This window comes from Furipterus horrens, unplaced genomic scaffold (assembly GCF_987537825.1).
Source record: "Furipterus horrens unplaced genomic scaffold, mFurHor1.1.pri manual_scaffold_13, whole genome shotgun sequence".
Lineage (NCBI taxonomy): Eukaryota > Metazoa > Chordata > Mammalia > Chiroptera > Furipteridae > Furipterus > Furipterus horrens.
Genome location: NW_028327183.1, coordinates 36,100,211 through 36,122,844, shown reverse-complemented (window position 1 = coordinate 36,122,844; position 22,634 = coordinate 36,100,211). Strand labels below are relative to the sequence as shown.

At 51.7% G+C, this 22,634-nt stretch overlaps 3 protein-coding genes and 1 long non-coding RNA gene across 4 annotated transcripts; 2 read left to right on the top strand and 2 right to left on the bottom strand.

Annotated features, from left to right (window-relative positions):
• Window positions 1-999: 999 nt before the first annotated feature.
• TMEM147 (transmembrane protein 147) lies at window positions 1,000-2,808 on the bottom strand. Its single transcript, XM_090259742.1, has 7 exons — window positions 2,607-2,808; window positions 2,469-2,538; window positions 1,938-1,997; window positions 1,715-1,851; window positions 1,493-1,577; window positions 1,282-1,403; window positions 1,000-1,198 (listed from the first exon to the last, which is right to left on the bottom strand). Exons 1-7 carry the CDS (start codon window positions 2,681-2,683, stop codon window positions 1,075-1,077), a joined length of 675 nt encoding a protein of 224 aa, XP_090115868.1. The 5' UTR covers window positions 2,684-2,808; the 3' UTR covers window positions 1,000-1,074.
• A 21-nt stretch (window positions 2,809-2,829) lies between these two features.
• On the top strand, window positions 2,830-12,254 carry LOC149994511 (uncharacterized). The gene is made up of 4 exons (XR_016507653.1): window positions 2,830-2,983; window positions 7,261-7,405; window positions 8,546-8,649; window positions 11,898-12,254. It is a non-coding gene; the product is annotated as an uncharacterized LOC149994511 (long non-coding RNA).
• Window positions 3,117-11,961, bottom strand: GAPDHS (glyceraldehyde-3-phosphate dehydrogenase, spermatogenic). Its single transcript, XM_090259741.1, has 11 exons — window positions 11,895-11,961; window positions 9,345-9,477; window positions 8,482-8,578; window positions 8,210-8,316; window positions 6,713-6,803; window positions 6,471-6,589; window positions 5,996-6,077; window positions 5,532-5,683; window positions 5,195-5,357; window positions 3,293-3,390; window positions 3,117-3,208 (listed from the first exon to the last, which is right to left on the bottom strand). The coding sequence occupies exons 1-11, from the start codon at window positions 11,959-11,961 to the stop codon at window positions 3,136-3,138; spliced, it is 1,182 nt and encodes a 393-aa protein (XP_090115867.1). The 3' UTR covers window positions 3,117-3,135.
• A 3,684-nt stretch (window positions 12,255-15,938) lies between the features above and the next one.
• Window positions 15,939-20,371, top strand: SBSN (suprabasin). The gene is made up of 4 exons (XM_090259487.1): window positions 15,939-17,687; window positions 19,054-19,119; window positions 19,228-19,272; window positions 20,191-20,371. The coding sequence occupies exons 1-4, from the start codon at window positions 15,987-15,989 to the stop codon at window positions 20,212-20,214; spliced, it is 1,836 nt and encodes a 611-aa protein (XP_090115613.1). The 5' UTR covers window positions 15,939-15,986; the 3' UTR covers window positions 20,215-20,371.
• The last annotated feature ends 2,263 nt before the right edge of the window (window positions 20,372-22,634 follow it).

Here is a 22,634-nt window from a genome sequence, read left to right as displayed (position 1 = left end):
TCTCCCAAGACACATGTGGACCCTGTCTTGATATGGGCAAGGAGCTGATGGGGCTAGATAGTGGTTGTATGTTCCCTCTGAAAACACCAACTATCTTAGCAGAGCCGAACAGAGCTGTGCATGGTCCTTTCCTAGACTCAGAGTTAAATTATATTATGGCAGGACCTCCACAGTCTGACATAGTGAGGCAGCAGGCAACTGCCCTATCCCACACTCTGGGGGATACCACTGGAAATACTAGGGCTGAGGAGCACTTTCCTGGGTGGGCAGGATTTGCATGAAAGTGGAGCTTAAATATGACACTCAAAGCCCTGCTTCTGATATCCTTCTTGGGTGGGTAGGGAGGAAATGGGGGAGGAAGTTGATCCCACTGGACCAAGGAAGGGTTGGAGTGGGGAAGGTGGCATCCAGGATAACATTTGAATTGAGGGGCTCAAATGCTCTATTTGGCTGCAGCTGTCTCTGAACTCCACCCTAAGAATTCTCAGGCCAGGATTTGATCTGAGAGCCACAGAACTGAGTCAAAGTACTGAGCTCAGAATCACAGACATTTTCCCCAAGGGCCCAGTGTCCAATGGGGAGCCCTAGATAGTTGTAAGGAGGGTAAATTAGTAAGACTGGGGTTTCAGATAGATCCCCTTGGCTGCCATATAAAGGGTGGATCAAAGGACATTAAGAACAGGTGTCTAGGCCAGCCAGGAAAGGGTCTGTGTGGGAGAGGGCCAGATTAACGCTGTGAGAAGTCCCCAAGGACCCTCTCTTGGATTCTAGCTCCCCTCTATCACCTGTTCTCTGATTTGCTACTGCTCAAAGATTATATACTTCAAGTCTACCCTGGGAAAAAAAGGAGCTGGGGAACTGCTCCAGGAACACAGGACAAATCAGGGCCAGCTAGTTTCCTAGCCTGTCTACCTGGCTCCAAAGCCAGAACAAGGGCCTCTGGGACACAGCTGAACATGGTCCTGGTAGACAGTTCCAGCGAGAAATGTAGGCGGAAACAACTTTCCAAATACTGTTTACTTCACTAAAACCTGGAGACAAGGAAAAGGTATGTAAATGCCTGGGACACCAAGCCTAGGAGTGCACGTTGACAACGGCGACATATAAGGCCAGGGTGCTGAGGGCCAGCAGCCCTGTCACTACTGCTCGGGCCAGAAGTGCCGTCCAGCTGCCCAGGGAAAAAAGGTGAACGAAGGTCCTGTGGGGAAATATTACAATGAAAAAAGGAAAACAGTAAACCCATCCCCATTTGGACCCAGCCTTGAACCCCACCCAGCTCACTCCATGACAAACGCCTTATAGACACTGAGGAACATCAGCAGGAGGACCGCCGGCCGGAACGTGTGGTACAGGTCGTAGCGTGTTATCATCCACACCTGCGCAGATGCAATGATGTAATGGACCTGATGGGAGGCAGGAAGTCAGGGCCAGGCCTTGAGCAGGAGTACTGCCACCAGCAAAAAGTTCTGTATGGGAGAGTGGGACTGCATACCAGACTGATGTTGGAGTCAATGCTCATCTGGATGTATTTCCAGTCAAACTCAATGCCCCGGGCTCCAACCCAGAGGGGGATGCAACTGAAGAAGGCAAACGGAGAGATTCTCCAGCACCCAGAAACCCTCAGCACCCTGAATCTGAGCCCCCACCCTACAGAACCTCCCTGAAACCCAGGTGTCCTTTCTCAGGAAGCTGGGCTCAGGGCTCCCGCACACACCGGGACATAATGAGCTCTGCGGTGGCCCAGCCCAGGGCAGCAACCATGATCTTGTACTCCCCTTTGCCGGCATTCCGGGACATGACAAGGTTTAGGCCTACTAGGTCTGCCACATCCACGCTGGCCTTCATGAACTCCTGTGGGTCAGGTTGAGGCTTGAATAAGCACAAGTGCCAGGGGGCCTTATTTCTGCACTCCCTCCCTGCTCCCTAGCCTCACTCACCCCAATGAAGTCATAGATGCCGCCTTCCCAGGTGGGAAAAAAAGTGGCCAGGAACAACATCTGAGAACAGAAAACAGAGGTCACCTCAAGGTGAGGGGTATAAACTATGTGGGTTTTGTGGGAAGTTAATGTGTACATGGTTTTAGGGTTCCCATGTGGAGAGGGACCACCACATGGCGGGGTGATATTACAGGACCAGGGAAGATGAGGGGTAGAGGCCTGGAAGGTTTTCTGTGGTCATCACAGGGGATCAGGGTCAGACCTGGAGGTGCCTGGGCATTTGCAGCATAGTGTGGTGGTTAGCAATTCCCAACCATACAAAACCTCTCTTAACTTTACAACTGAGTTTTCTCAGTTTTACAGAACTAGCTATGCAAAGGTTGCCTGGAGGTCTCTCCTCGAGTTCCACCCTTCCGAGGTCCATCTTCTCTGTGCAGTGCTGAGGACCATCCCACACAGTGAGAAGACAGCAGCGTGGAGCCCTGGCTCTGGCGACCCTGGGGCTAGACGCGTGTTTCCGGGCGCCCTCACCTTGCACAGCTGCACAAAGAGGTAGGTGACGCCAGCCTGGACGCACTTCCAGAAGGCATTGTATTCGGACCTGCAGGAGCGGGCGGTGAGGAGTCGTTCGGGCCCGCGTCCCCCGCCCCGCGGCCGCCCCGCACTCACAGGCCGCTGCACTTGTAGGTGATGAAGTAGGGGAAGTAGGCCAGCGCGAAGCAGTTGCCGAAGTGAAACAAGGTCATGGCGCCACGCAGGCCCGGCGGAGCGCAGACCTTCCACCTTGCCCGCCTGGCGCCCCAGCCCTCACCTGGCGCCTCGGACGCCACCGCGGCCCGCGCGGCTTTCTGGGAGCGGAGTCCGCGGCGGCGGCGCGCTGACGTCACGAGCTCGGTTAAGGCGTGGAGCGCGGCCGCCTGAACGTGCGCATGCCCGTTCCCTAGCGGGCAGTCGGCGCCGACTCGCGGCTCCAGATGGGCCGTCGCCGCTGGAGGAAAAGCTCCTTGCACCTCGCGGTGAACGGCGCAGAGACACGGGGCGCAGCTGTGAGCACTCTGTTTTTATTTCGCTGGGAGCCCAGCGGCGCGGGCCCCTTGCCCAGGTCGCCCTCCTTCCATTGGGGAGCCGAGGCCGGGAACGGGACGTAGAGGTTCTGGACCGAGAGCACAGGGAGACACACAGGAGGGGCTGTCCTGCTTCACTTGTCTCGGCTAAACATGTAACGGAGGAGGTCCACCACCCGGTGACTATAGCCGTATTCGTTGTCGTACCTGGGGAGGGGGAGGGGGAGTCAAGGGATCCTTCCCCATCACCTCCAGCCTCCTGACCACGGTCTCTGACCCCTTCCCACTTACCATGAAATTAGTTTCACGAAGTTGTCGTTGAGCGCGATGCCAGCTTTAGCATCGAAGATGGACGAGTGGGTATCACTGACAAAGTCCGTAGAGACAACCTGGGTTTAAGAATTTCAAAGGTAATTGTGGGTCGCAGAGCAAGGACCCCCAGGAGTCCAGATTCCGACACAGGCATATTGGCCAACCATTCATCTACAATATTTGATGGACTCCTACTGTGTTCACGCTCTGGATATGAAACACCCTGATTCTGCTCCAGTAAATATCATTTTGTTACAGAAACAGTGCGGCTGGGAGATAGGGAGCAGGAAGCAGCTTTCAGGATGCCCTTGCATGCCTGGAGCTAGTGGCTGGATACATTGTTGCAAAGATCCGCTTTACTTCCAAGACTCAGGAAGATGGGAGGGATCTTGGACTGTGCGCTGGTTCGGAAGAAGCAGACAGAGCCTACGGAGGGTTCTGTGAATGGTCAGGACGGTTTGCAACACCCACTGCATGAGAGGACACAGGGGGAGAGAGGAGGCAGGGAGGAAGAGGGAAGGAGCTGCGGACATTTTGGGCTGGCTCTGGCTCTAGGAGGCTCTCTCTCTCAGGCTCTCTCTGGCCCTCACGCCCTCACTCTCTGGCTCTTGTGGGCTTCCTCCATCTGGCTTGGAGAAGGGATCTCCAGGCTGCTTTAAGAAGAGGCTCTTGCCAGGCTGCTTTGAGAAGGAGAGGAGATCCATGCGGTTTGCAGGAAGAAGGCAGTTTACAAGGAGGCTGAGAATCCAGGCGTTCCTGCACTGAGAGCTGGAGGGCACCACAGCACAGAAAGGACCTCCCCAATCAGAACTGAGTGATTGGCAGCTACTGGTAAAGCTGAACTGTGCCTAGGAAGTAGGGAAACGATATTTCTGACTTTCCTAAGACTGGCCAGGTCTGGGAGGGGGAGGCAGAACTATGTGTAAATAAACAATTCTTTTTCTTCACACCAAACTCTGGTATTGAGAGTTATAATTCTGGCGGCGGGCAATCGGGCCCCTAACTAAACAGCCCGTGGGTTCTGTTTCAATCGGAGCAGCCCAGGGGTTCTGTTGCAATTTCCCGGGAATACTGCAGACACTTGGAATGAACTGGCAAGGAGGCTCCTGAGTGGAGGCAGCTAGGCTGGGTTGGATGGCTAGGAGTGTCTGGCCAACTCAGATCCTCAGCAGTATCCGAGGTGGAAGGAGCTGCAGCACAGAGGCTCTGAGGGTTTTGGCCCTGGTGTTGAAGAAGGCCACAGAAAGGTTTTCAGCAGTTGGGGGTGATGTGATTTAGTTTCATTAAAACAAGAGGTCCTCGTGGCTGTGTGAAGGTGGACCTGCAGGAGCTAAAACAAGGACACAGCACCAGAGGTGGCACTACTGGGAACAAAGGGACAGTGAAATCTGTTCCTTACAGGGAAGGCACCTGCCAATGGTCTGTCCTGAGCAAGTGTTGAAAAAATAGGATATGTTGTCTTGTTCATGAAGCATGTATTGAGCACCTGCTGTGTGCCAGGCCCTGGGAAGATGGTTGGAGGTAGGGAAGTAAAAAGATAGTCCCCAAATCCTTGCCTTCTTGGAATGCACATGTTAGCAGGACCAACAGTGACTATGAAATGAAATTTCAGGTGAGGAAAAAGGCCATGAAAAGAACATCTTGCTGAGGAGGGAGGCTAAAGTAAAGACTTGGAGGAGGTAAGGACAGCTATATGGCCACCTGGAGGAAAAGCTTTCCAGACCAAAGGAGTAGTAAGTGCAGATTCTGAGGCAGGGAGGTCTGACCTTCCCAGCCCTGCAATTCCTATTTTGATACACTATGAGCAGCTCCTTGGCAAGTGGGGAGCCATGCTCTCTCCCCAGAGGGTTCCTCCCAGGGTCTCCTCTCTTCAGTCCCTACCTCATCCTCGGTATAGGCAAGGATGCCAGCCATGGGCCCCTTGGCTGCTGCTTTTATGGCATCCTTGATGGCTGAATATGGAGTAGGCTGGGCCAGGTGGCAGGTCAAGTCCACGACAGATACATCTGGCGTTGGCACCCGGAATGCCATTCCTGTCAGCTTCCTGGAGAATCCCACATCAGGGTGGAAGTCAGAACCCGAGGGCCTCTGTCCATCTTCCCTCACCTCCGCCTTTCCATCATTAGAGGCCTCAAGGATTGGGGCCACTTCAGTCCTCCCAGGGTAATCCCCCCACCCCACCCCACCCCACCCCCGTTGCAGCATCCTGCCCTCATACCCTTTGAGGTCTGGTATGATTTTGCCTACAGCCTTGGCAGCCCCTGTAGAGGCAGGGATGATGTTCTGGTGGGCTCCCCGTCCATCTCGCCAGGCCTTCTTTGATGGCCCATCCACTGTCTTCTGGGTGGCTGTGTAGGAATGGACTGTGGTCTTGGGGAAGAAGGGGACTGAGGTGAGGCCTCCCTGATCTTAAGCTCCCATACCTCTTTTTTTCTAGGCCTGGGGTGATGAACCAGGTGTGGAGATTGGTGGGGCCACCACCACAGACCACAGGAGGGACACCTGCAGGCCAGGGTCCAGCCTTGCCTGAGAGTTACAGTGTTTTAAGAGACTTCACCACTAGTGGGCCTTTCCTCTTGAAACCTGTCTCTCCCTGTTAACTTCATATACTAGGCAAGTCCTAAGAGGAAGAGGTGGAGTTTCCCTGACATCCACCCTTCCCCAGCCCTCTCCCCAACTTACCATCAGTCCTTCCACAATCCCAAATCGCTCATGAATGACCTTGGCAAGGGGGGCCAGGCAGTTGGTGGTGCAGGACGCATTGCTGAAACAGCCCAGTGTGCAAGGGCACTGTGAGGTGAGGGTCAGAGCCCCCTACCATGCTTACCTCACTTTGGGGATATGCTCATAGGTTTGGTTTTGTGAAAAGTCAGGATGTGGATGAGGGGGATCATTGGGGTTGCCTTCCAACTGAAGGAGGCACCGGAGGTGCGGCTGGGGGAAGCTCCCCAAGCATGTTCTCCAGAAGTCATGCATTTTTAACAATTTTAGGGGAATGTTAATATGGTGGCTGTTAAGACTTTGGGAAGGAGAAGCAGATGGATGTGAAAGAAACACTAGTGGGGGTGGGGGTGGGGAGGGTGAGCCTGAGCCCTCCTCATCACAGGCTGGCATGTGTTCTGGGCACTGCTCACTTCAGGGTGTTGCTTCCCCTTACCTGACAATTTTCATGGAGCCAGGGTTATAGTCCTTTTCATTCACCCCCATGACAAACATAGGTGCATCTGGTGAGGGTGCACAGATGACCACACGTAAGGCACCTGCCTCAATGTGGTTCTAGGGAAGGAGGAAGGAGCACTGGTGTCATGAATTCACAAGGTGCTTTGAGTGTGTCCCCCCGCCCCCTGCCACCCCTCCTCCCCTACCCTGGCCAGCCCTGGGCACCCCTACCCCACTTACGGAAGCTTCCTCTAAAGACAGGTACACGCCTGTGGACTCCACCACAAAGGGGCTCCCAACAGACTTCCAGGGGATATCTCTGGGCTGCTTGCTGTGGAGGGGTGGCAGTGTTGTGTATGAGTCTTCCATGCATGGCCTTGCCTTCATAGTTCATGGCCTTTAAGGCTTGAAAGTCTGACCAGACACCTTCCCATCTGAGCTGCAGCCATCTGTTCTCCCCACCCCACTCATACCTCGCTGTCCCAGATGGATTTGACCCTGCTGGTCTTGCCTTTCACTCCAAACCCCCTTTGTGGGCCACTTTTCTTGACTGCCCCACCCCTGCTATGCCTCGGTGTGTACAAGCTCCCACGTCCCCTACTCAGGCCTCACTCATCCCCTGCCCTTAGGGGACCATCTCTGACTACTCCCAGAGAAGTCAGGCCCTTTCTGTATATGCTATCTAGAATGTAGACACCAGGAGGCCAAGGCCTGCCCCACTGCTTCTGGTTCCCTGCCCTGGCAACCTCACCGTGGCCCATTTTGCCTCTCTTGTCTTTACCACTCAGCTTCTACAATAGGGAGCCTACTGCCAGAGGCTGGACAAGTCCCTGAAGATAGGCACTACATCCCGGGAGCAACAGGGGAGGGGAATGTAACTGAGGCCTGAGGCCACCCTGAGGTCAGCAGTGGTTAGTGCTTTACATCAGAAAGGTAAGGATCTTTTCGGTTTCCTGTTTTATAAATTTACGTTTTTACTTGATAGTTTATTAAATGTTTGCATTTGAAACATATTAAACATTATTGCTGTTTCGTACTTGGCTTGTATATGTGTCTTTTCTCTCACAGGGCTTATTGTAAATGCAGTATTTGCTTTTTTGGCTTTTTGTTAGCATCTGTCTCATCTTCTAGACCGCTCTGGCAACGGACTGGGTCTGCTTCTTTTGCCATTGAACCTGCTCCCCCTACTGGGGCTGAGGTTATGAGAAGGCTAAGGCTAAGGCATAGGGCTCATTGTGCTTGTGGGGCCCTATCAGAAGCTGGGATTTTATTTGTGGGGTGATGGGAGGGTTTAAGTAGGGGAGTGACTGGGTCCAGTTAATGTTTTAAAAAGGCCTGTGTGCCTGCTGTGTAGGAACTAAGTAGAAGCAGTTGGCTAGATAGGATGCTGTTCCGTGGGAAGGGAGATGAATAGGTTGGGGGTTAGAAGGGGAATCAGAAGGTGAGTTTTAGATACATTGAATTGATATGCCTGTGAAAACTTGCAAATGTGCATTAAATAAAAAGTAATTCTTGGGTACAGTGGGGCATCTTTCCATCTACCATTTTAGTGGACAGAGACTTCTCTGAGATTCCCTCTCTAAACCAGTACCAAGAAGCATCCATACACACAATCTGGGGGCTTATGAACCCCATGTGAGAGGCTGGAAGGCCATTCTTTACATCACCTCCATTAATGTAATCTTTACATGCCCTCCGTTAATATGTTGCAGGCGTGCCTCAGACAGCTGCCCTTACCACTGGAAGACACTGATCTCCTGGTTATCCACCACCAGCTGTCCATTCTTGTATTCCACAGTCCCCTTGTATTGGCCATGGGTGGAGTCATACTTAAACATGTACACCTGCAGGAGACAAAATGATTCCTTGTCTTGGAGTGGCATGGGTGGGGAAGTGAGAATCCCTGAGGTGATGCCTTGGTGAAGGTTCCACATTGCAGCTGAGAGCCTTCCAGAGAGCTCCCTTGAACCCCCTCCCCACCCCAGTCCTACTCTCTACCTGTTGCTCACCATGTATTCTGGGTCAATGAACGGATCATTCACTGCCACCACCTTAACGCCTTTCTCCATGCAGGCGCGCAGCACCAGACGACCGATGCGTCCAAACCTGTCCAGGGACAAATGTGGGATTGTCTTCAGAATCCATGGCCAGCAGGCAGAGGAGGGAACAGGAGAGAAGTGGGTAACAGGAGGCTCCTCAAGGAGACTGGGTGGGACTCCTCAGTCTCGGGGAAGAAGGCAACCAGCCCTATGCTGGCCACCATCATCTTGCTCAGAGACCTCTTAACTGATTTGCCTGCTTCCTCACCCCATCCTCTGCCCCATTTCTAACCATGTAGCTGGATGGATCTTGTAGAACTTCAGGTTCGATTATGTCTCTTGGCCTGAAAACTTCCACACACTATCAGAAAAACCAGATCCAAACTCCTGACCATGGCCTACCAGGCCCCTGTGTGCTTTTCACTGCACTCCTTCCTCTTCTTCCTCGCTTACTGCACACCAGCACACTGAATTCCTGCCTGTCCTTTGCAGCTGAGCCACCACCGCTGCCCCAGACCCATTGATTGCTTCACAGCTGTCACTTAGTCCTCACTCCAGGGTCACCTCCCAGAGGTCTTCCCTGACACCCCAGCTAGTACTGTCCTCTCTACTGTTCATACACACATCAAACCAAATCTTCCTTATTCAATTGTGTTCCCACCAGAATATGAGCTTTCTGAGGGGGTGGAGCCCTGTCTTTTCTGTTTCTCCAGGGTGGGCAGAATGAAAGCACAGACAGTGAGAAATGTGGAGGTGCCCCCTTCTGCTAGTTACCAGAGGAAAGCCTGGGCCCTTAAGCTGCAGGAAGAGATCAGGGGCTAGGGCTGACTCACCCATTGATGCCAACAGTGAGTTCCTGAACCCCAGGAACCTCCTTAGGTGGAGGAGGTGGGACTTCCTCCTTGATAGGCTGTGGCTGTGGCTCTGCCTCAACTTTGGGCTCCGGCCGGGGTGGTGCTCGGGTAACTGTCAGAGGTGGAGTGGGGGGCAGCAATGAACTGAACCATCACAGTGAGAGAGAATGAACCATTTCTGTCATCCAGAACCTGTTGCTGGATTCTGGCCCCTAGGAGTCAACCATCTAGCCCAGTGTTTCCCAAACCTACCTGATCCACAGAATGAGCAGGCCATGGACTTGCTTTAAAATATTAATGCCAGGGCCCCTTCTCTGGAGATTCTAATTCAGTGGGTGCTGTGTATTTTTAACCATTGCTTGGGTGACACTCTGTGACTGAGTTTCCTTTTCTCTAAAATGGAGATAATAGTACTTCTCTCAGAGGGTCGCTGTGAGGATTAAATGAGGTAATATATGTAGTGCTATGACAAGAGTCTGGGAGCATTCCACATATTGTACATTAGTATTTCAAAGATATTTTCCTGAATGGTCTGATAATTCATGTAGCCCACTGGTCCTGAAACTATTCTGATAAGCATTATCCAGGAAACCTCTGCTAGGGAAGTAGGTCTGTTATGAGGCCCAAGTGTTTCTAAAATGTACTTGAGGTGATTCTTATCCTCAAAATACAGGTGTATCATAACATGAACAAATGGAGACCTTTCCCCTCTCTAAACACACACTTCCACTCCCATACTGCATATTAAAATACCTGTGCTTGGAGGTGTGCTACCTGATCTGTACGTGAAGTCTTGAGAGGAGCGGAGATGTGGAAACAGCAGTCAGGGGACCTGCCTGACAGAGCGTTTCATACTGGCGATCAGGCCTGGTTGTCTGTGTGGCCTTGGGTAAGTTAACGAACCTCTCTGGCTTATCTGACCCTCCACTTGGGGCTACTGTGAGGACCCAGTGAGATCTTAAGGCCAAGTAGGTGCTGATTTTAACAGAGGGGAGGAAGTGAGGAAAGAGAGAGAGAAGGGGCTGGAGAGAGAGTGGAAGATAAAGGTGGGAGTTGGCATTTGGCACTAGAATCAAAAGCACCTGGGAGGTGGTAGGGCTAGGAGCCAAGTGTCAGCTGGCCTGTTGTCTTCCTGGCCTATCTGGGCTGCCATAGACCTTGTGGCCTGAGGCTGAACTGAAGTGTTAATGTTTATCAGTGGCAGAGACCCTGTGATTATTAGTGATCTTAAGGATGTTTGCACTCCTTGGGATTCTGTTTCTGCTACCATGGAGATTTGTTAGCGCGTTAAGAGTAGAAATGAGTCCACTCTGTGACCTTTCAAAGAAAACTCAGGTGGTCCTCTTCTCCCAACTTCCCTCAGCCTTTCCCTCCCCTGCCCTCCACTCTAGTGGTGGGGTACATGGGGAAAGTTGGTGCTCTGGGAAGGAGGAGCCCGGAGAAACATCACCTGGTAGGTGAAACAGGCACAGGTGCGTGCTTCCAATTACAATGACGCCCCATTTCCTGGGTTCCACCATGGGCTAGGAACCCTGCGGAGTTCCACGTGCATTGGCTTACAGAATCCTGTGAGGCATGTGCTACAAACCCACTTTACAGAGGGGAAACCGAGGTGCGAGGTCACAGAGTGAGTAGTGAGCAGGGAAGCGGTTCAAGGCCCATAGCCCTTACCCCTGACTTCTGCTGTGTCTTGCAGGGTCTCCCCAACCCTGGAGCAGCACCTAAGCCCCGGTTGCTCCCAGCCCCGCGGGGCGGGGCTTCCTGGCTGTGCCCTCTCCCCCGTCCTCAGTGAGGGGGCCAGGAGGAAATGGGGGTTGCCCTCCCAAAGGCCTGGGTTCCACTAGTTGGAGAGAGGGAGAGGGAGGGAGAGAGAGAGAGAGAGAAAGAGTGTCCGGTTGGGTGAGGTAGGGCTGACCAATAGTTTTGGGAAGGGACAAGTCCCATTTCTGCTATTCCAGTGTTAAGAGATCCAGGGAAGTGGTTTGTGGTCTGTGAAAAGGCTTCAATGAGCGCATGCTTGTAAAGGGCTTGGCACAGCTCTGGCTGGTCGCAAGTGTCCTTGCTTCCTGCAATACAGGGATGGACGAAGCCCACCAACCCCCAAGCGGCTCTTCCGCCCTGGTCGACAGGCATCAATTTTATGTGAAACCCAGCTCGCGGAGCGTCTTAACCCCAGCGGCTGTCCTCAGAGTTGTCCCTCATAAACCCAGCTCCAGCCTCCGCCCCGCCCCCTACTCTATCCTTCCACCTTGCACATTCCACCCACAGGGTGGGGGTCCCCATCACTTCCACCATTGGTATAGAAACCACTTTGCCAGCAAACTCAGGTTGCCGCCTGGGGTTGGGGCGCTGGAGAGCCGGAGGAAAGCAGCTCGGTATGGAAGATCCCCAGCCGGCCAGCACCCCATGCTTCCTGTCCCCTCCTTCTCCAACTCTCAAGGAAGCAGGGGGCTCTGACTCGATGTGGAGAGTGCTGCTCCCTGACTACCCTTTCTTCCCCTCCGTGGGGCTCTCCACCTCGTCTCTCACCAGGGCACGGCTGTCGCAGTAGCTGGACAACGGTCACATTGGTGAGGATGACATCACGTTTCGACATGGTCTCTTAAGGTTTCATGGCCTAGCCACCCGGGGACCCGCCGCGACATTACTGCCATGCGAGGCACCAAGGCTAGGTGCAACAGCTTCCTGCCGTGATGTCACAGTCCAGTGACTTCACAGAGGCTGCGTGAAGTGAAGGGTGCATCCCAGGGAGGCCTCTGCCGTCTGCATGCTGTGCACCACCGTTGCATGGGCACAGCTGGTGTCTAGAATGGAGTCTAACGTTTTACACTGGTCCTCAAAGCCCCCTCTCCTCTCTCTTCCCTAAGCACACTGGCTCCATGCTGTTCCTTGACCCCCTCCCTGCCATAGTTACCCTAACTGTTCCTTTATGCCTGGAAGCCCTGCCAAGGCCCTCCCTTAGCTGGCTACCTCTTGGTTTCTCTCAGGTGTTACCCTCTAAAAGAGGTCCTCCTGACTCCCTATCTAAAGTTCTTTCTATTCTCAGCCACTACCTGCCATCACTCTCACACCCTCAATGTATCAGGAAGCCTTGTCTGACTTCCCATCCTGGGTTATATGTTCCAATGTGCAAAAACTACTCCAGGCATACACTCTATTATTTTTATTTTCCTTTCAGCATATGTCTCTCCAAAAAAGTCATCTTGTTTATTCATTTGTTTTCTGACTAAGTATCTCTGCCCACTAGACCAAGCTCTGGGAGGGCAGAGTGCTTGTCCACCTCATTAGTTTTATATCTCATTGACTAGAAGAAGGTTTAGCACATAAAAGGTGCCCACTCAATAAATAATAACAGAATGAATAAATAAATGTCACCTCCTCAGGTTTCTTCTGATCCCCACTCTAAAAGCAACCTCCAAGCCATATCCACTCATAGAACCCCATTCTTGTGGCTTTGCATGTAGTTGGTCATGATCTAGTTATTATTTACTTGTTCACTGTCTCCCACATTTTTACTCACCACTGGGCCTCCAGCACCTAGAACTGTGTCTGGCACAAAGGAAAGGTTGCATAAACATTTGAGGAGGAACAAATGGACAGATGGCTCCCTTCCCCTAGAGCACTGGGGGCTTGCTTGTACATCTATGACTCACAGGCAGGCTTCTTCACCTGTAGGGCCAGTTGACACTCAGCTGTGACCAAGATTTAGGGGTGTGGGAGTTTGGGCCAGGAAAAAGTCACCACCCCAGAGAGAGGTGTGGAAGTAAGAAGGGCACAATGACATAACCTCTTCCCCAAACCTACAGGATAACTCGGTTTGCTAAGCACCTGTCATGGGACAGGGTGAGGGCGAGGCCTTCCTGCTTGGATGGGCTAGGAGAGGTGGAACTGAAACTAAACTGGGTGTACACACATATGGGGAGATTTCAATCAACCAAGACCAAAAAAAGATAGTAATAAACAAAGGGGTGGACAGACTTTACATGTATGATCAGGACGGGGGGAGACCACACAAATAAAACCAGAACTTAAAAGGGACTGATTTTGTACAACTTTACAATAATAAATATGAAAAGGTGAAATTAAAACATTTCTTAGAGAATATAAAGGATCAAAACTAGTACAAAAAGAAGTGGCAAATCCAAGTCAGACAATAATATAAGACAAAGAGTTGAGATCTATTCTCCCCAAAGCTGATTCAGATCCCGATTTTATGGTAAGATCTGTCAAAGCATCAAGAATAAGTATTTGCCAGTCCATAGGAAGTGCTGCAGATCCTAACCAGAGCTGGAAAACCTGTGGCTGCTCCCATGCATAGAGGCTCTGGACAGGGCATATGCTCAGGGGCCCTGCGGTACCTTCACGGCAAACTTCTTGGCAGTGCTTTTGGGGGAGCTGTGATGGCTCAGTGACTGAAAGCTCCTTGAGGAAAGCAGCACAACTATGTCACCTAAGCCAGCAAAGGATGGCAGGCCAGTCTCACAGAGACAGATACTGAAGTTCTGAACCCAACAGTGGCCAATGGGAAGGGAGCACTGAGGAGGCGCACAGAGGCTGACAGATACAGTAGGATGAGGCAGAGAGAGGGGTGGAAAGAGAAATGGAGAACTCCCACCTGTCAACCTCAGGGAGGATTAGGGTTCTGGAACTCCCCACCCAGCAATCTCCCTGCATGGGAACTACCTCATTTAGGCACTGGACAGAGCAGAAAAGCCACACCTGAGGTTGCCCAGGGACTTGGCTTTGCCCCCGGAGCATGAAACTGGGAAACAGATTTGATGAGCTCAAGTGTGGAGAGGTGATACAATTAGTCACTCTACAGACAGAGCCCAGACAAGACAGAAGTTCCTAGGTCTCTGGGTCTGGAATGCCTTGTGCTGGGTAGAGGCAAATGTCCAGGATCTGGGTGGAACTCTGGATCCTCCAAGGGGAGTGGGCCTTGTTGTCCTTGTTTGAGCAAAGCCTGAAACGTGTGGATTCTCACCACACCTGGTCACCCACTCACATGACTTTGCCACCCCTACTTGCTCACACCCTGCACATTCCTTCCTGCCTGGCCTTCCCACTAGCAGTCCCACCCCCACGCCTGCTCTCTGTCTCTTCCCTTGGCACCAAAACCCAAATATCTTTCACCCATGCACCCAACTGTACCCACCTACTGGCTCTTGTCCTTCTGGTCTGTGTCTCCCTTTAAATTAGCCCCAGATAGATATTATGCCACAGATCTACCATCCACCACCTGCCCTTCCTCCTGATGCCCCTCTTTGCACCTTTGCCAAACTCTCAGCTGTTTCCCCTTCCAACCCATGCTGTCATGTCAACACCTGGGGCTTCAGGTTGGGACTTATGAATCTCCAGGGGGAGGAGGTCAGGAAGAATGAGATGCTGGCCCCCAGCCCAGGTTCTGGCTGACAGTCTCTTGCTGCTCTGCGTCTTCAGCTCCTCCCCATGGCTACCTTAACCGGCTTTTCAGGAGCTACTGCGTCCTGTCCCAGCTCATGGCACTCAGCCCCCTGCCCTTGCCCAAGGGCTGGGAGGCAGGAGGCTAGGGCTCTGTAATGAGAATGTGATCCTGGCTTCAAAATCTGCAAATCCTTCCCAAGGGACCCTAGGCTGCTCTGGGGATCCAGATACCCTTCCCCCCAGCACCCTTTGAGACTCAGACCCAGGCCTAGCCTCTCTTTCCTTGGCTTCTTTTAATCCATCCATTTGTTCAATCTATAAATATATACTGAACCCCAGGCAATGTGCTAGAAGTTGGGGATATAGCAGCAAACAACAGACAAAGGCCCTGTCCTCTTGATGTTTATAATCTGATAGGTGAGACAGACAATAAAAAAGGTAATTTTGGATTGTGGTAAGTGCTATGAAAACCAAAGGATGATATTACAGAGTGTAATTGGGGATGGCCAGGGAAGGTTTTTTGGGAAGGTGACATTTGAGTCAAAAACAGAATGAGGGGGAAACTACCACGTGAAGCTCTGAGTTCTGCATATCAGACAGAGGATAGCAAGTGCAAATGTTGTGAGGCAGGAATGAGCTTGGAATGTTTGAGGACCAGGGAGAAGTCCTATGTGGCTGGAGCATTGTTAGTAGTGGGGGGATCAACGAGAACAATTAGAACAAGGTCTGATGATTCCCTCAACTTCCTGAAAGTGTTCCCCTCCCCAGACTTCACCTCCCATCTTTCTAGAATTTCAGTGCTGGGAACCTGGATCCTTGATCCCCTGAGAGGAGTGAAGATGCTGAGGAACCAGGGATTGGGGTAGTGTTTGGAGGTGGGGTTGGGAGAGGAGGCCTGGCTAGTGGGTGAGGAATGAAAAGAGGAGGTGGTTGGTTGGAAGGGCAGACATCTAGGCTCTGGGGTGGAGGGCCTGAGCTGGGCAAAGAGCAAAGATGCCATATGAGTGTTCTCCATTCATGACTCACCCTCTTTTCCTCCTCCTCTTCATTGCTCAACCCCAAATCTCCCTGGGAAACACCTCCCTGACTGGGGACCAAGTCAGTGCCTCATGGGGGTAACTGAGTCATGAGGGGTGGAGAAGAAGGAGGGAGGCAGAGGATAAATAGCAGCCTGGCTTCTCTGGTTCCTCTCTGCATCCTCTCCACCCACCCAACAATATGCATCTTGCCAGTTTGGTCAGTTCCTGCTCTCTCCTACTGCTATTGGGGGCCCTGCCTGGATGGGCAGCCAGTGATGACCCCCTTGAGAAGGTCATTGAAGGGATCAACCGAGGGCTGAGCAATGCAGAGAGAGAGGTGGGCAAAGCCCTGGAAGGCATCAATAACGGAATCACTCAAGCCGGAAGGGAAGTGGAGAAAGTTTTTAATGGACTTAGCAGCATGGGGAGCCAGGCTGGCAAGGAGCTGGACAAGGGCATCCAGGGGCTCAACCACGGCTTGGACAAGGTAGCCCATGGGATCAACAATGGCGGCGGACAAGCAGGAAAGGAAGCAGAGAAGTTTATCCATGGCGTGAACAATGCTGCTGGACAGGTTGGGAAGGAGGCAGACAAAGTGATTCAGGGGGCCCATCATGGGGTCAACCAGGCGGGAAGTGAGGCAGGGAGGTTTGGCCAGGGGATCCACCATGCTGCTGGGCAGGCTGGGAATGAGATGGGGAGGTTTGGCCAGGGGGTCCACCATGGCATTAATGAGGCTTGGAAGGAAGCAGAGAAGTTTGGCCAGGGTGTCCACCATGCTGCTGGGCAGGCTGGGAATGAGGCGGGGAGGTTTGGCCAGGGGGTTCACCATGCTGCTGGGCAGGCTGGGAATGAGGCGGGGAGGTTTGGCCAGGGGGTTCACCATGGCATTAATGAGGCTTGGAAAGAAGCAGAGAAGTTTGGCCAAGGGCTCCACCATGCTGCTGGGCAGGCTGGGAATGAGGCAGGGAGGTTTGGCCAGGGGGTCCACCATGCTGCTGGGCAGGCTGGGAATGAGGCAGGGAGGTTTGGCCAGGGTGTCCACCATGCTGCTGGGCAGGCTGGGAATGAGGCAGGGAGGTTTGGCCAGGGGGTCCACCATGCTGCTGGGCAGGCTGGGAATGAGGCGGGGAGGTTTGGCCAGGGGGTTCACCATGGCATTAATGAGGCTTGGAAAGAAGCAGAGAAGTTTGGCCAGGGGCTCCACCATGCTGCTGGGCAGGCTGGGAATGAGGCAGGGAGGTTTGGCCAGGGTGTCCACCATGCTGCTGGGCAGGCTGGGAATGAGGCAGGGAGGTTTGGCCAGGGGGTCCACCATGGCATTAATGAGGCTTGGAAGGAGACTGAGAAGTTTGGTCAGGGGCTCCACCATGCTGCTGGGCAGGCTGGGAAAGAGGGAGGCAAAATAGTCCAAGGAGTCCATCCTGGAGTCAGCCAGGCTGGGAAGGAGGTGGAGCAATTTGGTTATGGGGTCCAGCATGGGGTTAATGAGGCCTGGAATGAGGCAGAGAAGTTTGGCCAGGGTGTCCACCATGCTGCAGGGAAGGCTGGGAAAGAGTGGGACAAAGTGGTTCAAGGGGTCCACGATGGAGTCAATCAGGCCAGGAAGGAGGAGGAGCATTTTGGCCAGGGAGTTCACCATGCTGTTGAACAGGCTGGAAAGGAGGCAGACAAAGTGGCCCAAGGGTTCCACGATGGGGCCAACCAGGCTGGGAAGGAGGCAGAGAAATTTGGCCAAGGGGTCAACCACGCTGCTGGCCAGGCTGGAAAGGAAGCGGAGAAACTTGGTCAAGGTGTCCATCATGCTGCTGGCCAGGCCGGGAAGGAGGTGGACAGGTTGCAGCAGAATGTTCATAATGGGGTCAACCAAGACGGCAAGGAGGCCAACCAGCTGCTGAATGTAGGTGAACAAGGGTTGGGAAATTGGGAGAAGGGGGCTGGGGGAGGGAGAGGTTTAAATCCTTGAGATAGTTGGGGAGCCCAGGTAGCCTTCGCATGGTGAAAGAAGCTTAGGCAGCTATATAATCGTGTCCTCCTTCCTCTCCTTCTTTACAAAGAAACTGGTGGTTAGCTGGTCAGATGGATCAAGCCATCTTATCTGCAGAGCTTTATACCAGGCGGTGTGAATGTGACCCAGCCTCACCTTCAGGGAGCTGCCCTCTTAGTTACGAAGGCCTAGAGGGAGGAACATGAAGCCTCTCCTGGGGAACAGGGAACAGTTGCTAAACCAAGATCTATTACAAGGGGAGAAGAATGAGTGTTGAGAAAATGCAGAACATCAGAGTATGAGCATGAGGAATAGCTGTAGAGATAAGCCCATTTCTGTTTAATTTGACTTGACTCCCTGATTCTCAGATAAGGACACTGGAGCTCAGTGAGCTTTAAGGGGATTTGTCAAGGTCATATGGCTAACACACATCTTGGCAAATCCAAGGTCCGAGCTTCTCTTCTTCCACACTGCCCAATCAGAGCAGGTCTCCTGGAGGATTTTTGATCCCCATTTATGTAGAGGGAACAGACACTGGAGGGCAGGAGAAGTAAGCAGTTCTGTGCATAGCTGAACAGGCACGAAGGAGGGGTCTTGGCCATAGAAGGCTGACTCCTGCCTGCTTCAGTTCTCCACATTTCAATCTCCATGATGAGTCTTTGGGACACCCTCTTGAGCATTGGCCCATATCTCAAAGCCCATAGCCACATTGGCTGCCAGGCAGCAAGCCCTGGATGGTAGGTAGGAAGGAAGGGACTATGTAGAGAGTGAACATGATAGGGGAAAGGGCTCTGAGACAGACGGCAAGAGAGGGAGGTTTGTGGTAGGACTCTAGGCTGCAGCAGCAGTGGGGTGGCACTGCTGAGTGTCTGGGATAGGATTAAAGACATGGATCAACCCGAGTTAGGAATTGGGCCAACTTGTGTGTAGAAGGGTTAGAATTGAGGTCAGGGCTGAAATTAACTATGGTCATGGCATTTGCTAGGGTCCTCTGGGTTCTCTTTCTAGTCAGGCCTCTTCTCAGTGATTAAGGGCATCTCATTAACTAAAATAAAAGGAAATTGGGGGAAGACTAATGAGTAGGGGCAGTTGTCCTTCTTGGCTTTTCTTCCCATCTCCCACAGAATTACCACAGCAATATGGCCTTTGGGTTTCTTTCTGGACAGTGAGGGGGTAGGAAGTTAGTCATCTTAGCGGGTAGCAGGTAACTGGGGAAAAAGAACATGGGAGACCTTCAAGGGCTGAGGGGTTGTAATGATGGTCTGGGCTTTGTCCACAGGGTGGTCGTCCAGGCGGATCCACCATCCATCACGGAGGGGGCGCAACCACAACATTAACATCTGGAGTAAGTCTCCCGAGCAAAGCATGGACTTGGAAGTGGAGGAGTGGAGATCCTCTTAAGATAGTGGTGGGATGGATGCTGGGTACTGACCCTCTTGTCCTTGAATTTCAGGCTTCGGTCAACAAGCCCTTCATCAACTTTCCAGCTCTGTGGAGGGTGAGTGCCCACATGGTTTCAGATTTCTGCTCTCTGTCTTGGGAGAGATTTGTGTACCCTTCTTCCTTTTGCCTATTCACAGACAACTTCAGTGTGGACAGACTCTCAGCCTTTGAGAGACCATCCATCCAATTTCCCAGCTCTGCTTGTCCCTTTCTTCACCTGCTCCTTGCCCTTTGCATCTTGCTTTTATCTTTTGAATGCTTTTGACTTCCACTGAGGCAAACCCAAGCTGGCAGAAAGGACCTCCAGGGGTGCAGGTGCATCTGTGAGCTAGGGACAGAGGGGTGGCTGAAACCATCTGCTCCATGTGCCCACTATCTCTCCTTATCACCTCCCCTGTGACGCCTCTGCTCTCAACGCACACTGTAAATGTCCTGGCTATCTAGCCCCTGCTGTCTTGAAGCAATACGCTGGGTGGTGGGAACCAGTAGCTTTGTCCTTTTCCTAGATGACACCCCCCAACGCCCCCTGCCCCCCTGCAGTATAAAGGCTCCTACAGGATCCTGGTCCTCACTTTGGGCTCAAAGTAAAGTCCTAGCTCTCTCTTTGGATTGAGGACTTCAGCTACCTGAGGCTGGGGCAGAGGATAAGGGGGTATAATAGATCTTTAGACTGCTCCTGGAACCCAAAGGCACATCTTGTTTATTCCAGGGCTATAGGGGTGGCAGAGACAAAGCAGACAAGGCTTCTCAGTTCTTACAGAGACCCCCTGGCATCTCTGCCTGGGAGTACTGGCCCCCTATTCTTTCTTAGTCTAGATGCTATCTTCCTTAAGATAGTCCCCAAAACAGGCAATTCCTGGGCCAAAGTAGCCAGCCTCCCTCTCGCTTCCCTGGGGGGAATATGAGTGCAGAGATCTCAGTGCCCCCATGACTACAAACCCTGCATTACTCCCTATCTCCTTTTCTCTTCCAGAGCGTCGCCAACATCATTCCGTAAACTGATGCCTGGCCTTGCTGAGCAGACTGACGTTCCTGTTGTCATATCAGCTGAAATGACTTGAAGGAGCTGGGGATGGGGGTGGGGGTAGATTTTGGAAGTCCCTTAAGTGAATGGTACTAAGATTTGTGAATAAATACGACACAATCTACTCTCATCATGGTCCACATGCTCCCTAAGGAGGGCTGTGAGGGGGGAGGCTTGTCTTTTCTTGCTTCTTTGCTGAAGGAGCTGGGGGTCTGATGTACAGGACGGTCAAGCTGGAGACTTCAGGCTGATCACAACTGAGAAGGTGGTTACAGGACAAACCATGTTTCATTAGTGTGTCAAGTTTGTGGTGAACACTGGGAGGGGCATCATGCAGGGAAAGTCACTCAAGTCAGCAGTGGGGCAGAGACACCAGGGGAGAGAGGGCAGGAACCCAGGGGGAGCCAAACGGGGCAACATCCTCATTCAGAGGATGTTGTGGCAAAGGAATAACAATGATTGCTTGGATTTATTATACAGTTTAGGCTTGTTAGGCTCCCTGACAGGCACTTTACATGCATGACATTACTGAAGCCTCCCAACCACCCATTAGCTTACCTACTGTTATTGCCCCATTTTATTGAGAAGCATGTAGAGGCTCACACAGGTTAAGAAACATGACCAAAGTCACATAGTCAGTGTTGGGAGCCTAAGAGCTCCAAGGGATATTCTTTTTTTTTTTTTAAAAAAAGATTTTAATTTATTTTTAGAGAGAGGGGAAGGAAAGGAGAAAGAGAGGGAGAGAAACATCAATGTGTGGTTGCCTCTCACAACCAGGTACCTGGCCTACAACCCAGACATGTGTCCCGATTGGGAGTTAAACCAGCGATCCTTTGGTTTGGAGGTCGGCACTCAATTCACTGAGCCACACCAGCCAGTGCTCCAAGGGTTATTCTGAAAACAAAGGAGTCTTTCCTTGTTTGGCATCAGTAGCGGTTGGAATCACTGAATAAAGAGAGCGGACAGAGATACATTATGGGAGATCCTCTCACAGGGAGGACCAAAGCTCAGGGGAAGGCACACTGATGGCAGGAGGGAGAGCTTGTTATAGAGGAATGGTGACTCAAGAGGCCCAGTTTTCAGATCTGTGGATGACTCAAAGCCCAGTGGAATCAACACAACAACTACTATATGCTGAGCACTTACTAGGTCCTAGGTTCTGTGAGAAAAGCTGTTCATACTTTAACCATTTAAACCTCCCCCAACACAAAGGCAGAAGTTCTCTTAAGATCCCTATTGTATGGATGAGGAAACAGAAGCTCAGAGGGTCAGGGCACTTGCCTGAGGTAACCCATGAGAAAGCAGCAGGTCTTTCTATTGTCGGAACCTGGCCTTTCACGGCTGCCTATAAAGCAGTGGTTCTCAACCTTCCTGGTGCCGCGGAGCTTTAATACAGTTTCTCATGTTGTCGTGTCCCCCAACAACCCCCAACCATAACTAAAGCATAGTGATTAATCACAAAAACAATATGTAATTATATATGTGTTTTCTGATCGTCTTAGGTGACTCCTGTGAAAGGGTCGTTTGACCCCCAAAAGGGTCGCAACCCACAGGTTGAGAACCGCTGCTCTAAAGTCTGGAACACTTGCAGAGCACCGGCCTGGCTGCTAGGGGACCTGCATTCCAACCGGTACTGTGTGCCTGTAGGCAGCTTACTTCCCTTCTAGGGTCCAGTTTCTTCCCATATAATGCAGGGACCAAGTGTCTACAGGACAGGACTATAAACATGCCTTCCAGCTTCAAAATTTCATCAATTGTGACCAAAAATAAGAGACAGTGTTCTTACTCTTGGGGAATTTACAGGCTTCCTGAGGAGACAAGGCATATAAACAAAATATGAAAGCAAATAACAAGGCAATGATGCTGTTCCTGATACTTTATATTCATTATATTTTTCCTTACTTACAGAATGTCATCATTTTATCACTTATATTCCTCCTCTCTCCCTGCAATATTTTATTTTGAAAGTATTTCAAACTTAACACAAAGATGAAGAGCTTTAGAGTGGATACCTGCATACCCATCATTTAGATTCCACCACTAACATTTTACTATGTTTGCTTCACCATCCATCCATCTATCACACACATCTCTGCATATAGCCATGTATCAAAACATTTTTGATGCACTTCAAAGTAAATTTCAGATATCTGTTTCCTGCATTAAAAAAAAAAGCATTCAAGACTTCTGGCCAAGATGGAGTCCTAGACTGACATGCTCCATCTCCCTCCACAACTAAGAAGGAATACAACTACTGCAAAACCAGAAATAACCAGAAGTTCCAGAAAATAAATGGAAGTCCAACGTATAAAGTTATAAAGAAGTAGTGCTTGTCCGGACAGGTAGGAGGGGCGAAGCCGGGGCAGAGAGACCAGGCTGTGCTGATGGCGGAA